Below are 15,046 nucleotides of genomic sequence, written 5' to 3'. Positions count from 1 at the left end.
TGAAGAGGAAGATGCGATACACCAGACCCAATAATGCAGAAGAGCTGAAGGCCACTATCAGAGCAACCTGGGCTCTCATGACACCTGAGCAGTGCCACAGACTGATCGACTCCATGTCAGGCCGCATTGCTGCAGTACTTTATGCAAAAGGAGCCCCAACTAAGTACTGAGTGCTTTACATGGTCATACTTTTCATGTTCATACTTTTCAATTGGACAACATTTAAAAAAATTTTTTTTTTTATTCGTCTTAAGTAATATTCTAATTTTCAGAGATACTGAATTTGGGATTTTCATTAGTTGTCAGTTTTAATCATCAAAATTACAAGAAATAAACATTTCAAATATATCAGTCTTTGTGCAATGAATGAATGTAATATACAAGTTTCACTTTTTGAATGGAATTACTGAAATAAATCAACTTTTTGATGATATTCTAATCATATGAACAGCACCTGTATAGGTGAGGTGATCCCAGCCATGACTCTCTTATGAGCCTTAGGAGATCACAGCATCAGTTGATTACAGAATATTTACTGTCCCCCTCCTGTGTAACAACACAACAGTGTATGTCCTCGTCTAGCCAGTTCCCTTTGAAATGGGCCACAGTTTAACACCATTTACATTACATTTACATCATTTACCTAACGTCACTATCTAGAATGACTTAGATTACTGAGTGCATGCATTTCTAATATATACATTTTCCCCTTTTTGCCAGACTGCGTGAGCAGAGCCGACCAAGAAGAGCGAATGTCTCTTTAAGTAAGGGACCAACCGACCATTGTTATAGCATAGTGGTTAGAGTCACAGACAACTGAACAAGTTCCAGGCTCATCAGAGTCAAAACCAATTATGCATTAGGATTTGTTCAGGATAGACTAAAAGTTAGTAATGGTACAGTGTTATTGTTAGCTTGTGTAGTTCTGGTGGTCCATCTAATACTTTTTCACTAAAGAAACACAAATTCATTACATTTCACAGTGGACATGATGCTATCTGCTTCAGGGGGTTTGTAAGCTTGTCGACCTACTGTCCAACTGTCTGGACCTGTGTAACTCATAGTTGAAGCTACCAAGAATTTCTTAACATTCTACTTTCAGGGCGCTTACCATCATGGTGTTTTCTGTTTGCTCAAAGTTTTCAAACCTATTTACCTGACATGATACCATGTGGCCGCTCAGACAGGAAGTCTCTGATCCAGAGAATGAGGTCACCATCAAGTCAATTAGCTTTGCAAGATAATACGTGTTTTCATAGTTTACATAGAGGATGTTTGGCTGTTGTATTTCACAATGTTTGGGTAATGTCATTACTGTACATATAGGGGTAGATCCTCCAATGTGCTGTATCTGTATTGGGGTTGTATTTAGGCAGGAATATCTGTTTTGTATAACAAGGAGTGGTCATTGTCTCAAGTAATCATTCAATAAGAATAGGAATTTGCAGATGTTGAAATACTGGTTGAATTTAAAATCACAGTAAGGACTTCAGAAAAACACATCAATATTCCAAACATTCTAATTTTAATAAAACATTACAGATATTCCAGAGTTGATATACATTTCCATTTTAATCAAAAAAAATATTTACAGGAGGCAGCTGCCAGCAGCCAAAGGGAATATGGTTTATGTTGAAGCTGATGTGGTGGGAGCTGCTTTCTCTACTCTCCAGGGCCTCTAAGGACAGATGGAGAGACGGGTGGGTTTGCATTGACTTGGAAATGGAAAGAGAGAGAAGGCATAAAATGGCATAAACCATAACATACTATCCAACTACTCCACCTACCTCTCAGAACCAGCGTCCCCGGTCTATTAGGAACTAGGGCTATACGATTTTCATGGCCAAAATAATTAATGGTTATGATTATACATCATAATAGTATCTGTTACAGAAATGAATCTAGGGCCCAAAATGTCCTAGCAGTGAAATCTGGCCGAAATCACCTCAGACCATGGAGGTTAACAAGATATAAATATTTCACTTTTTAAATATCATGGTTATCGTCTACCGGTATATCGTGACACCCCTATTAGGAACCACTGGTTGAATGCATCTCCTCTCTCTCTTGTCTTGTCATTACACACAACTGCTACCCATCAGTGTAATCAACTACAGTATTTACTGTTTGTCTTGTATGTCTTCACTTGTTGGTAATTCAACCTGCTACTGTCTACATGCATACATGTACGGTTTGTTATCTCCTGTTCTGTCAGAGGCATTTGATAATCCTGTGTATTAGTTCCATTATCATACATATATTGACACACTAGGTTTTGGCTCTCGAACCATGTCTTTATTAGATTCCTCCTTCTGTCTTTGTTTCCACATGCCTATGATGCACACCTTTTATTTATTCTAAAATCTAGGGTACCTCAGTTACTTTTATTTGAAACTACCAACAGGTTCCTCACCTCACCTCACAACATTTTCACGACAAACCGTTACAGCTAATGTTGTTGCCCCCTTCTGATAACTCCAAAAGTTTAAGGATGAAATCTATTTTTGTACAGGTCGGGGGCTGGTTTGTATCACAGTGGTTAACGAGCACAATAATACACAGCTGTGTCTTCAGTCTGCAGACTCTGTCCTTTTAAAAACAATGTGTTGCTTGATGTGTCTCTTGTGATGCTGAACTTGTTTTTCAGTGAATCTTTATAACCTGTGCTTCCACGAGTGTAGATTTCTCCAATCCACTCCAGCGCTTTCCCTGCAGGTTGTCGAATCCAAGCTGTGTAATAGCTAGATACAGAGTATGAGACCTTACAGGAAATGGTCAGTGGTTGACCTGGCTGGACAGTCATAGAGGGTGGCTGAGTGTGTTCTTCACTGTGAACACCTGTGGACAAAGCATGTATAACATTAGTCACGCAGCATTTTAACCAAACTAAAAACACATCACTAATATTTCTTGGTCGCCCCCCCGCCCCATCCAAGACCACTCACAGGTAGTAGCTGCCAGCAGCAGCAAGAGAGATACAGAGAACATGGTTATGTTGATCTGGTGGGAGCTGCTCTTCTCTACTCTCCAGGACTCAGAAGTACTGTAAGGACAGCCTGACTGTTTAAGTAGAGCCGCTACTTGAGGATTTGAATAAAGAGGGTTGGGGAGAGTGGTCTGTATTGGAATGAATTAGTTGTTTTCCGGAAAAAGGCTACAACATGAAGAGGTGTCTGGTGGAGTAATCTAGAACAAATGAAATGCTCAAGCCCAAATAAACTCCTCCTTCCTCTACTCAGCCCTCCATTCATGCTTTAAATCACAGCTCCACCATTAGCAAGTGTCCAAATTGCAGAAGAAGGTAAAATAATCCAAGGGCTAGGAGATAATTATACCATCCAGAGGCCCATTCTAGTGAGTGTGCAATGTGGCAGCTAACGATAAATCCCATAAGGCAACACATTTTTTTAATCATTTACAATTTCAAACAAAATACCTTCTGAAATAAATGATACATTTTTAATTAGGTTAATTTATTCTAAAACTATAGTAGTAATTTGTAACCCTAACGCTCAGCAAAGTTCAGAGTGGATTAATTCCCTTAACCTGAAGGCCAACAAGAAATCCTGACATGAAGGCACTAAAAAGGTAGTAAAAGCAATGTACATTGAGAACAACTGAGCTTTATCTCCTGTGATTATATGTTTTACTTGGAAGCTGAAGATCCCCTATAATTAACTGCTGTCCGGTAAACAGTTTATGGGGGTCGTAATAATAATGCAGTTCACATTGAGTGTTGTTTTATATTGTGTGTTTATCATGTGTTCTGATATGAGCAAACTTTATATAGTTAATTACATAACTTGGTGTCAGTTTTGGATTTTGATGACACTCATATCGCCCCCTCCTGGTAGATACATAAAACATGAACTGAATGTGGGAGTATTCAGTAAATATTTATTTATATATCTTTGTGCTGGTTTGTATCACAGAAAATTGTCCAAAATAATACACAAACGTCTTCAGTTTGCAAATTCTGGCCTTTTAAAACCAAACTGTTGCATGAAGTGTGTCTTGTGATGCTGATTTCAGTGATTCTATATAAGCTGATTTCGTTTCAGTGATTCTATATAAGCTTTGTTTTCACCACTGTATTTATATCCAATCCACTCCAGTGCTTTCCCTGCAGGTTGTCAAATCCAACCTGTCTGATAGCTGGTAACAGATTGAGACCTTACAGGGTATCCTTTGGTTGGTATATAGAGTAGTGGTTAAACTGGATTTTGACTCGTGTTATTGGTAATTCCAGAAAGTTACTGATTTTTTCAGTGGCTTTTGTTAGCTTCTGGTTCTTGTGCAGAATAATAATGGACCCAAGTCAGGGGGAGAAGCGTTCCTTGTTTGTTTATTCACAAAAGATAGTACATGTCTTTTTTGTTCTTTCCATATGTCTTTGTGCATCCCCCAAAGGTCTTAAACATCACACACAGCTGTGCTCATAAATTTGCATACCCTCGAAGAAATTGTGAAATTTTGGCAATGATTTTGAAAATGTGACTGATCATGCAAAAAATTTCAAAATGAGCTGCATGGTCGAGTTGCCAGAAAGAAGCCTTTACTGTGACAATGCCACAAAAAAGCCTGGTTACAAAATGCCCAACAACACCTTGACACGCCTCACAGCTTCTGGCACACTCTAATTTGGATTTACAAGACCAACATAGAGCTTCATGGTCACAACCATGAGCGCTATGTTTGAAGAGGGGTAAACAAGACCTACAGTATAGTGAACAGAATACTGTCCCCACTGTGAAGCATGGTGGTGGCTCACTGATGTTTTTTGGGGGGGGTCTGAGCTCTAAAGGCACGAGGAATCTTGTGAAATTGATGGCAAGATGAATGCAGCATGTTATCAGAAAATTCTGCCAGACAATTTGCATTCTTCTGCACGAAAGCTGCGCATGGGACGCTCTTGGATTTCGAGCATGGCAACGACCCTAAGCACAAGGCCAAGTTGACCCTCCAGTGGTTACAGCAGAAAAAGGTGAAGGTTCTGGAGTGGCCATCAGTCTCCTGACCTTAATATCAATGAGCCACTCTGGGGAGATCTCAAACATGCGGTTTAAGTGTTTTTTCACTCTCATGTAGATGCACAGGCTAGATACTGAGCCACGGGGAGCACAAAAGAACCGTCAAAAGACCGGCGTAACAAGGTAATGGATCTTTATAAAGATGGAAAAGGATATAAAAAGATTTCCACAGCCTTGCAAATGCCAGTCAGTACTGTTCAATCACTTATTTAGAAGAGCAAGACCAAAGACTTTGCATGACCTAGAAAGAGGCAATTCACAGTATTAAGAATGCAGGCTTATTAAGGGTATTCAGACATTTGAACAGGGGTCAGTAAATTATTTTCTGTGTTGCCATGTTTTGTTTTATGATTGTGCCATACTTCAATTTGACTGTCTTCACTAAGCATGACATCTATTTACTACAATACACTCAACTGAAGACTCTCAGCTTAGCAACTGAACGTGCTAATAAGTATTACTCTTGTTGCAAGTTTGTATTAACATACAATAAAACATCACTAGCAAACATACATTTAAACTAAGTACATTTACTTACAGTTGTGCTCAAAAGTTTGCATACCCTTGGAGAATACATAATATACACTGAACAAAATTATAAACGCAACACTTGTTTTTGCCCCCATTTATCATGAGCTGAACTCAAAGATCCTGGATCATCTATTATGAGAGGGAGGTGTGGGGCTGCCCTCCCAGCTGCCCCTTAATATTTGCCACACCCTGTTTTGCCCACTTATTGTGCATGGACAGCACCTGGAATGTTCTCGTTCACTCCTGACATGCTTTTCCATGCTTTTGAACCTCCGTGGCCACGACTCAAAGTTTAAACTGGAGCTTTGTCTTAATGGTATCCTGGTGAAACTCATTCAAACTTAGATGGAATAATGTATTTACTAATCACATTTGGACCACAACAGGTTTATCAGGACAAAGATGGCCAGATATGATTAGACACAATAATTTTGCTGTTAGTCTGACTACTGCATATTTAGTAGAACAGCAGTGGTGTGTTTCATAGAACCAATGACCAGATCAGTGGAAAGTTGGGAAGGCATGATATTTTACATGAATTTGCATGTCAAAATCACATAATCATTGGAAAACATTATTTCTATAGGAAGAAGGGGATTAATGTTGGTATATTTTTGGCAACTGGATGAATGTGAAAGTAGCCTATTCGTCATGTACATTTTAGTGTTTACAGTACAGTTGCTGATATCTCCTAGGCAAACAGTAAAATAGCAATACTTCAATTCCCAACAGGAAAGTATCATTGAAAAAGGTTATTTCAACTGGTAAATGTTAGTTAAATTCATGATTTACTGGCATGGTATAGGTTTTGAGTGAGGAAAATAAGGGTTAAAATTAAGAGACCACTGCAAATTAAAAACTTCTGTTCCTCACTAAAAACTAAAAAAGGTGCAGCGGTCTCTTAATTTTAAGAGACCTTCCCAGGATACCTTCCCAGGTATCAAACACTATTGTTGACCTGCTGTACACTGCTTGCTGTTACCTACCTGGCCACCTGCAAAAACTTTTTTGAATTGACTTTATATAAACAACATATTATTTTTTATCTTTTGACTTTTACCCAACTTTTCTACTCTGGGACTCTATTTGGACATAATAAACTCCTCGGGTTGTCCCTGGAATCGTCAGGTATCGTCTTGATCTGGAACACAACCAGGAGGACTTTGGACAGGGACAGCAACAAGTCTTTCAACCCCGGGTTGCCACACATAGCAAGACAATCTAAATTACTATGTGTGGCAAAACCCCAAAGCTGCCTACTGTACCACCAAAATACATTCAAGCAAATCTACCAAAGAATGGCTCAGGTGAAAAAAAGATTAGTGTTTTGGATTGGCAAAGTCATATTCCTGACGTTAATCCAATTTTGATGCTGTGGCAGAACCACAAGCGGACGGTCCATGCCTAACACCCTTCAAACCTCATTCAATTGGCTGAGTACTCTAATGAGGACTGAAAACCGATCAAAAATATGTCAGAGGCTGATTAGTGGCTGTAGGAGATGTTTATCGCTGCTAATGGAGGTGGCACAAACTATTGAATCAAGGAGTTCATATATTTTTGGATACATTAAATCTGAGATTCTGTTAAGTAAACAACTTTTGCTAAATACATAATAAAGATATGCTATATGTTTATGTTTGTGTCCTTTCTTTATAATGTCTGGGATTTGGGTAAGGATTTTATGAGTTTATTTTAATATTTTACACATAAATAATCACCATGTAGTGTTTAATTACTTCATGGAGTACTGATCAGCAACATAACTAAATACTAGCTTGCTACCTTGATTAATAAAGATGAAGGGATGAGTTTAGGCACAAAATAAAACCCACTAACATAGCATTTTATAATAATGCAATGAATATGTACCCTTCCATGAACTGCCACCTTAACGTGGTGGATGGGTTTGAGTACCCGAGTGACGCTAGGAGCTATGTTGTCTGGGGCTATATGCCCCTGGTAGGGTCTCCCAAGGCAAACAGGTCCTAGGCGACGGGTCAGACTAAGAGTGGTTCAAAACCCTTTAATGATGAGTAACATTTCGAGCACAGTGACGTCGCCCGGTATGGCGCAGCCGGGGCCCCACCCTGGAGACCCGCGACCCGGCCCCGGATGAAGCGGAAGAAGATGTATGTGTATGTATGAATATGTTCCAAAGTCTCACTTAAATGTGATTTATAAAGCCTTTATCAAGCAGTGCTTATTCCACCCTTTATAAAGCGTAAGTTTATGTCATATTTGATATAATGGTTTATGTCGCATTAGACATTGATATTTATGTCACCTAGTTATAGCATGTTATGAAGCACAACGGTTTGTTTGTAACACATGTATTTATTGTTTAAGAAGGCATTATGAAAGCCTTTATAAGCATTTTTAAACATTTAAAGTTGGACCCATGTTTCTGTTTTTTTTATTTATTTTTATGAAGGCATTGAAAACAAGACAAAGTGGTTTTGGTTTTATTTCGTCTTCAAACAGAATATATTGTATGTGTATTTTACAGAGAAGTTAAACGTCCTTAAAGATCTTTCTTGACTTACTCAAAAGAATAACATTGACATCATTGCAATCTGAACCCTGAAAGTGTTTTACTGACAATACCTTTGAGTTACGACTACTAAAACTTGAAATCACTGTACTCAAATGTGTTTACTGCAATCAGTTTCCACAAAATGTTGGTGTTAACAGTGTAGAGACTGCAAAGTATTTAGAGAAACATCAGCCCTTTGACATCATCTTTATTTAATGACAGAAACTCCTTTTTTTTTAATTATCTGCAAAGAAATGAGGAAATAGTCACACAAACATCTTTCCCTATTGATTGCATTTTATTGAGAAGAACATACCTGTGACAGCCTTGTGACATACTTTTTTCAGGATGTACCAAAAATAACCTGTCATAAGATTTAATATTCAGTAAATAAAGCTCATGGCCAGAGCAGGAAAGTTATGTGATTAATTGTATTCTTTAACAACACACTTGGCATTAATGGTATAGGAACTCTGTTTGCTGCATCACATTCCACTCTGCCAGTGAGCGGTGTGCTCGATCAGTTTTTGAATTGCATGTCAGCTTCCTGTGTCACTGTGTCTCTGGCACAATAATAAACTGCAGAGTCTTCTGTCTTTAGACTGTTCATCTGGAGATACACCTGCTTGATGCTGTTTTTTCTGGAGATGGTGAACCGACCTTGAACAGACTGGGAGTAATAAGTGCTTCCACCATCACTTCCCCTAATAGCTGCAATCCACTCCAGACCTTTCCCAGGAGCCTGTCTGATCCAAGACATCCAGTAGCCATCTATATCTAAATCAGAGGCTGTACAGGTCAGTTGGTGTGATTCCCCAGGCTTAATAACCACTGGTCCAGACTGGGTTAGTGTCTGACTCTGAACACCTGTTGATAAAGAGAAGATTTTAAAACTTCCAAGTTTTCAGTACACACAACCATCGGTTAAATAAAATATTCTTGAAGTGTTTACCTGACAATCCTATAATCAGTAGCAGTATTATGTCACCTATGTTAAACATGTTTAACTATGGTAACTGTCTAGCCCGAGTAAATGAACGTTTGTCAGTCAGTCTTCTTACGTCTGCAGTCAGATAAGTAGTGATGGAAGTGTTCAGTTTTGCATTGACTCCTCCTCAAAGAGTGGGAAGGACATAGATGTTACATAGAAAAGTAAGTGAAGTTAGTGAATCATTACATTTACTGAATTACAAATCTAACATTTGTGGAATTACATTTTTTTATTTTTTCAATGTCACCTTCAAATAATTAGTTTAGAGTGTTTAAATAAGTCAAACAGAACAAAATTACAATACAAAAATGTGTTATGGCATTACTACTAAAACAGGCCAATATACCAGTTATTTCAGTCTCCATAATATGGACTACTTATTCAATACATCTTAATAACAAGTCAACAGTAAGGAGAGGGGGGGGGGAGGGCATGTGATCAGTCCTGTTATTCCAAGCATTTTAGGCTGCCCGTAGATTAAACATAGAGCAACTCTGCGGCACCCAATATAAGTAGAGACAGCTGCACCTGTCGACAGAGACACGCTCCCTTTCAGACCAAAAGGAACTCTACTAGTTCTGCACAATAACACTAGTGATGGCGAGGTGAGGCTTTCCAGCTAATTGTATTGCACATTACTCGTGGCCTCATGCAATGCAGTGCACACTAGTGACACCTGCTGGTAAGAATAATTTACAGAACCCAAAACATAGTTCACGTCCAACCTGATGTAGTGCTGAAACATAACATTTTTGTCCATCCCTAATATTTTTACAAATAGGTTTTCTCATAATTTTTACTTAACATTATAATAAAAACCTAGAAAAAGTTATTGTTATCATGTTGTTCCACAGTGAGCGAGGCCTTGTGTGGCATGGATCATGTGCTTCTCTTGAAACAATACAAGTCTCTGTATCAATCATAACATCACTAACTAACACCACTCCACAACCCTGAATGTTGCCGTTGCCTGCTAACTCACTACTAGACCAATGGAACAGATGATGCTGCTAGCATGAATATGACCTGGACGAGCTGAAGCAGAAGGCCACCCACCTACATGACGAAACAACACCACTGGGAGTGGACAGGGTCATTAACTCGTGGGTGTCTGGTGTGTGTGTGTCCAGTGTTCCGGTCACCCTACTGACATCAGTTTTCCTGTCTTCCATTGTGACGGGCTCGAAGGTGACACTCCTTCAACTCTCACTATTGTGTTTGACGTATTTCATTATGCCTTTTAATCAAGATTGGCAGTTAAGAGGCAGTTGCCCACAACAACGACACTTAAGTTATTCCAGTCGCTGTCTCTTCCCTGGGTCAAACACTGGGTGCCTGGATTATAGTTTAGGCTGAGCTCCCCATGCTGTTTTTATGGTTTAAGAGGCAGGAGTCAGATGTGAGATTCCAAACAGAATGATTCAATGAAAAGCTTTAGAAAAACAAACGAAAGGCCTCCTCTTAGTGCTTAGGTGTGTAGTGATTCCCTGGCAATGTACAGTCAATGCTTACTTACTTATCCTTTTTGGAATTGAAATATTGTTTAGGATATTCTTACAGTGTGTTTTACATAATGTGACAGGTGCTTTGCATTTTTCACAGTAATGGATATCTTTAGAAGTATTACTGTGTGACTAGTCTGTATATGTAATCATGGGATTGATGTTCCCCTCCAAGAACTGCCACCTTAACGTGGTGGAGGGGTTTGAGTACCCGAGTGACCCTAGGAGCTATGTTGTCTGGGGCTATATGCCCCTGGTAGGGTCTCCCAAGGCAAACAGGTCTTAGGCGACAGACTAAGAGCGGTTCAAAACCCCCTTAATGAAGAAAAACATTTTGAGTACCGTGACGTCGCCCGGTATGGCGCAGCCGGGGCCCCACCCTGGAGCCAGGCCCGGGGTTGGGGCTCGTATGCGAGCGCCTGGTGGCCGGGCCTTCCCCCATGGGGCCCGGCCGGGCTCAGCCCGAACGGGCGACGTGGGGCCGCCCTCCCGTGGGCTCACCACCCACAGGAGGGACCATAAGGGGCCGGTGCGAAGAGGATCGGGTGGCAGTCGAAGGCAGGGGCCTAGACAACCCGATCTCTGGACACGGAAACTGGCTCTAAGGACGTGGAATGTCACCTCGCTGGCGGGGAAGGAGCCTGAGTTGGTGCGTGAGTTTGAGAGGTTCCGATTAGAGGAAATCGGGATCACCTCTACACACGGCTTGGGCTCTGGAACCACACTCCTTGAGAGAGGATGGACTCTTCACCACTCTGGAGTTGCCCATGGTGAGAGGCGGCGGGCTGGTGTGGGTTTGCTCATAGCTCCCCAGCTCTGCCGCCATGTGTTGGAGTTTACCCCGGTGAACGAGAGGGTCGTTTCCCTGCGCCTACGGGTCGGGGATAGGTCTCTCACTGTTGTTTGTGCCTACGGGCCGAACGGCAGTGCAGAGTACCCGACCTTCTTGGAGTCTCTGGGAGGGGTGCTGGAAAGTGCTCCGACTGGGGACTCTATTGTTCTACTGGGGGACTTCAACGCCCACGTGGGCAACGACAGTGACACCTGGAGGGGCGTGATTGGGAGGAACGGCCCCCGGATCTGAACCCGAGTGGTGTTCAATTATTGGACTTCTGTGCTAGTCACAGTTTGTCCATAACGAACACCATGTTCAAGCATAAGGGTGTCCATCAGTGCACGTGGCACCAGGACACCCTAGGCCGCAGGTCGATGATCGACTTTGTTGTCGTCTCATCTGACCTGCGGCCGTATGTCTTGGACACTCGGGTGAAGAGAGGGGCGGAGCTGTCAACTGATCACCACCTGGTGGTGAGTTGGATCCGATGGCGGGGGAGGAAGCTGGACAGACTCGGCAGGCCCAAGCGTACTGTAAGGGTCTGCTGGGAACGTCTGGCCGAGTCTCCTGTCAGAGAGATCTTTAACTCCCACCTCCGGCAGAGTTTCGACTGGATCCCGAGGGAGGTTGGAGATATTGAGTCCGAGTGGACCATGTTCTCCACCGCCATTGTCGAAGCGGCCGCTCGGAGCTGTGGCCGTAAGGTCTCCGGTGCCTGTCGAGGCGGCAATCCCCGAACCCGGTGGTGGACACCGGAAGTAAGGGATGCCGTCAAGCTGAAGAAGGAGTCCTATCAGGCCTGGTTGGCTTGTGGGACTCCTGAGGCAGCTGACGGGTACCGACAGGCCAAGCGGGCTGCAGCCCGGGTGGTTGTGGAGGCAAAAACTCGGGCCTGGGAGGAGTTCGGTGAGGCCATGGAGAAGGACTATCGGCTGGCCTCGAAGAGATTCTGGCAAACCATCCGGCGCCTCAGGAGAGGGAAACAGTGCCCTACCAACGCTGTTTACAGTAGAGGTGGGCAGCTGTTGACCCCAACTGAGGATGTCGTAGGGCGGTGGAAGGAGTACTTCGAGGATCTCCTCAATCCCGCTGACACGTCTTCCATTGAGGAAGCAAAGGATGAGGGCTCAGAGGTGGACTCGTCCATCACCCGGGCTGAAGTCACAGAGGTGGTCAAGAAACTCCTCGGTGGCAAGGCACCGGGGGTGGATGAGATCCGCCCTGAGTACCTCAAGTCTCTGGATGTTGTGAGGCTGTCTTGGTTGACACGCCTGTGCAACATCGCATGGCGGTCGGGGACAGTGCCTCTGGGATGGCAGACCGGGGTGGTGGTCCCTCTTTTTAAGAAGGGGGACCGGAGGGTGTGTTCCAACTATAGGGGGATCACACTTCTCAGCCTCCCCGGGAAAGTCTATGCCAGGGTTCTGGAGAGGAGAATACGGCCGATAGTAGAACCTCGGATTCAGGAGGAACAGTGTGGTTTTTGTCCGGGCCGTGGAACACTGGACCAGCTCTATACCCTCTACGGGGTGTTGGAGGGTTCATGGGAGTTTGCCCAACCAATCCACATGTGTTTTGTGGATTTGGAGAAAGCATTCGACTGTGTCCCTCGCGGCATCTTGTGGAGGGTGCTTGGGGAATATGGGGTCCTGGGTCCTTTGCTAAGGGCTGTCAGGTCCCTGTACAACCGAAGCAGGAGCTTGGTCCGCATTGCCGGCAGTAAGTCAGACTTGTTCCCAGTGCATGTTGGACTCCGGCAGGGCTGCCCTTTGTCACCGGTTCTGTTCGTAATTTTTATGGACAGAATTTCTAGGCGCAGCCAGGGGCCGGAGGGTGTCAGGTTTGGGGACCACACAATTTCGTCTCTGCTCTTTGCAGATGATGTTGTCGTGTTGGCCCCTTCTAACCAGGACCTTCAGCATGCACTGGGACGGTTTGCAGCCGAGTGTGAAGCGGTGGGGATGAAAATCAGTACCTCCAAATCCGAGGCCATGGTCCTCAGTCGGAAAAGGTTGGCTTGCCCACTTCAGGTTGGTGGAGAGTGCCTGCCTCAAGTGGAGGAGTTTAAGTATCTAGGGGTCTTGTTCACGAGTGAGGTAAGGATGGAACGGGAGATTGACAGACGGATCGGTGCAGCTTCTGCAGTAATGCAGTCGATGTATCGGTCTGTCGTGGTGAAGAAAGAGCTGAGCCGCAAGGCGAAGCTCTCGATTTACCAGTCAATCTACGTTCCTACTCTCACCTATGGTCATGAGCTTTGGGTCATGACCGAAAGGACAAGATCCCGGATACAGGCGGCCGAAATGAGCTTTCTCCGCAGGGTGGCCGGGCGATCCCTTAGAGATAGGGTGAGAAGCTCGGTCACCCGGGAGGAGCTCAGAGTAGAGCCGCTGCTCCTCCACATCGAGAGGGGTCAGCTGAGGTGGCTTGGGCATCTTTTTCGGATGCCTCCGGAACAGCTTCCTGGGAAGGTGTTCCGGTCCCGTCCCACCGGGAAGAGACCCCGGGGAAGACCTAGGACAAGCTGGAGGGACTATGTCTCCCGGCTGGCCTGGGAACGCCTCGGTGTCCCCCCGGAAGAGCTAGAGGAAGTGTCTGGGGAGAGGGAAGTCTGGGCATCCCTGCTTAGACTGCTGCCCCCGCGACCCGGCCCCGGATAAGCGGAAGAAGATGGATGGATGGATGGATGGGATTGATGTTGACTGAGACATGAACATAATTGTCTTTCTAACTCTCACAGTAAGAGACAAATTCAAGCCCTTTTCCTGAAGCCTGTGTTATCCAGCCGATTTCAGCGGCAGAATTTGAGATTCCAGCATATGTACAAGATAGTGTGTGGGAATCTCCAGGCCTTTTAACAACTGGTTCAGACTCAGTCAGCTTCTGACCGTTAATTGCTGTGAAAATAGAAAGAAAAAGTGAAAATTCCTACAGCTTCTCCACATTCATTTAGATTCCATTCAACATAATAAGCATGTCACCTGTCAGGCATATTATCAGTAGCAGTAATTCAATAACAAACTTCATGTTGAAGGAAGGTGACAGTTCTTCAGTCTATTCAGGTCTTCAGACAATCTGCCTCTGTCAGCAATGAGATAAGTGGTGATGCAAGAGGTTTGTTTTGCATTGACTCCTCCTAACAGGGTGGGAAGATCACAGAGAGATGACATCTCTAATTTAAAGCTCTTTTACATAGACTGCCCCTGAAAGCATGAATGAAGACTGAATGTGAGATACAGTGGATGCAGAAAGTCACCAGCTCCTTTCACAATGTTCACATTTTGTTGCATTCCAGCCTGAAATGAAAACACAATTTTCCAGCTTTATTTTACACACAGTAACCCACAATATCCATGCGGGAAAACAAATCTAAAACAGTGAAAATGTATTGAAATGCAAACAGTAAAATACCTGATTCCGAATAAGGAACACCCCTGAGTTAATACTTGGTGGAATCACCTTTTGCTTGAATTATAACCATGAGTCTGTTAAATATTCCTCTACTAACTGTGCACACCTAGACTGTGCAATATGTCTTAAGTCGATTATATTTCTAGCATGGTTATTAGAAAAGCACTGGATTTTGCATCTAATTTTTGGTGTCCTACAGGATATGCAGTT

General features: G+C 43.2%; 2 protein-coding genes and 1 long non-coding RNA gene across 12 annotated transcripts in view; 1 reads left to right on the top strand and 2 right to left on the bottom strand.

The window, feature by feature from the left end:
• LOC105008122 overlaps positions 1-15,046 on the bottom strand; it is a 493,667-nt gene that overhangs the window by 59,636 nt on the left and 418,985 nt on the right. Inside the window, exon 4 of one of the 9 annotated variants that reach the window (XM_034295305.1) lies at positions 12,275-12,280. The exons of the other annotated variants lie outside the window; for them this stretch is intronic. Within the exon in view, the coding sequence (XP_034151196.1) occupies positions 12,275-12,280 (6 nt within the window). The remainder of the gene's footprint in view (positions 1-12,274; positions 12,281-15,046) is intronic. 9 annotated transcript variants of the gene reach the window in all.
• The window catches only part of LOC114840416, a 415,324-nt gene that overhangs the window by 40,909 nt on the left and 359,369 nt on the right, over positions 1-15,046 (top strand). The window lies entirely within an intron of this gene.
• LOC105008121 (Ig heavy chain Mem5-like) overlaps positions 1-15,046 on the bottom strand; it is a 167,442-nt gene that overhangs the window by 117,792 nt on the left and 34,604 nt on the right. Inside the window, exon 3 of one of the 2 annotated variants that reach the window (XM_034295313.1) lies at positions 2,545-2,761. The exons of the other annotated variant lie outside the window; for it this stretch is intronic. Coding sequence (XP_034151204.1) covers positions 2,545-2,761 — 217 coding nt within the window. The remainder of the gene's footprint in view (positions 1-2,544; positions 2,762-15,046) is intronic. 2 annotated transcript variants of the gene reach the window in all.

The sequence above is a fragment of the Esox lucius genome, chromosome 11 (genome assembly GCF_011004845.1).
Source record: "Esox lucius isolate fEsoLuc1 chromosome 11, fEsoLuc1.pri, whole genome shotgun sequence".
In the NCBI taxonomy this organism is placed as follows: Eukaryota; Metazoa; Chordata; class Actinopteri; order Esociformes; family Esocidae; genus Esox; species Esox lucius.
The sequence above is the reverse complement of the archived record's forward strand: the minus strand, read 5'-3'. Positions and strand labels throughout refer to the sequence as shown.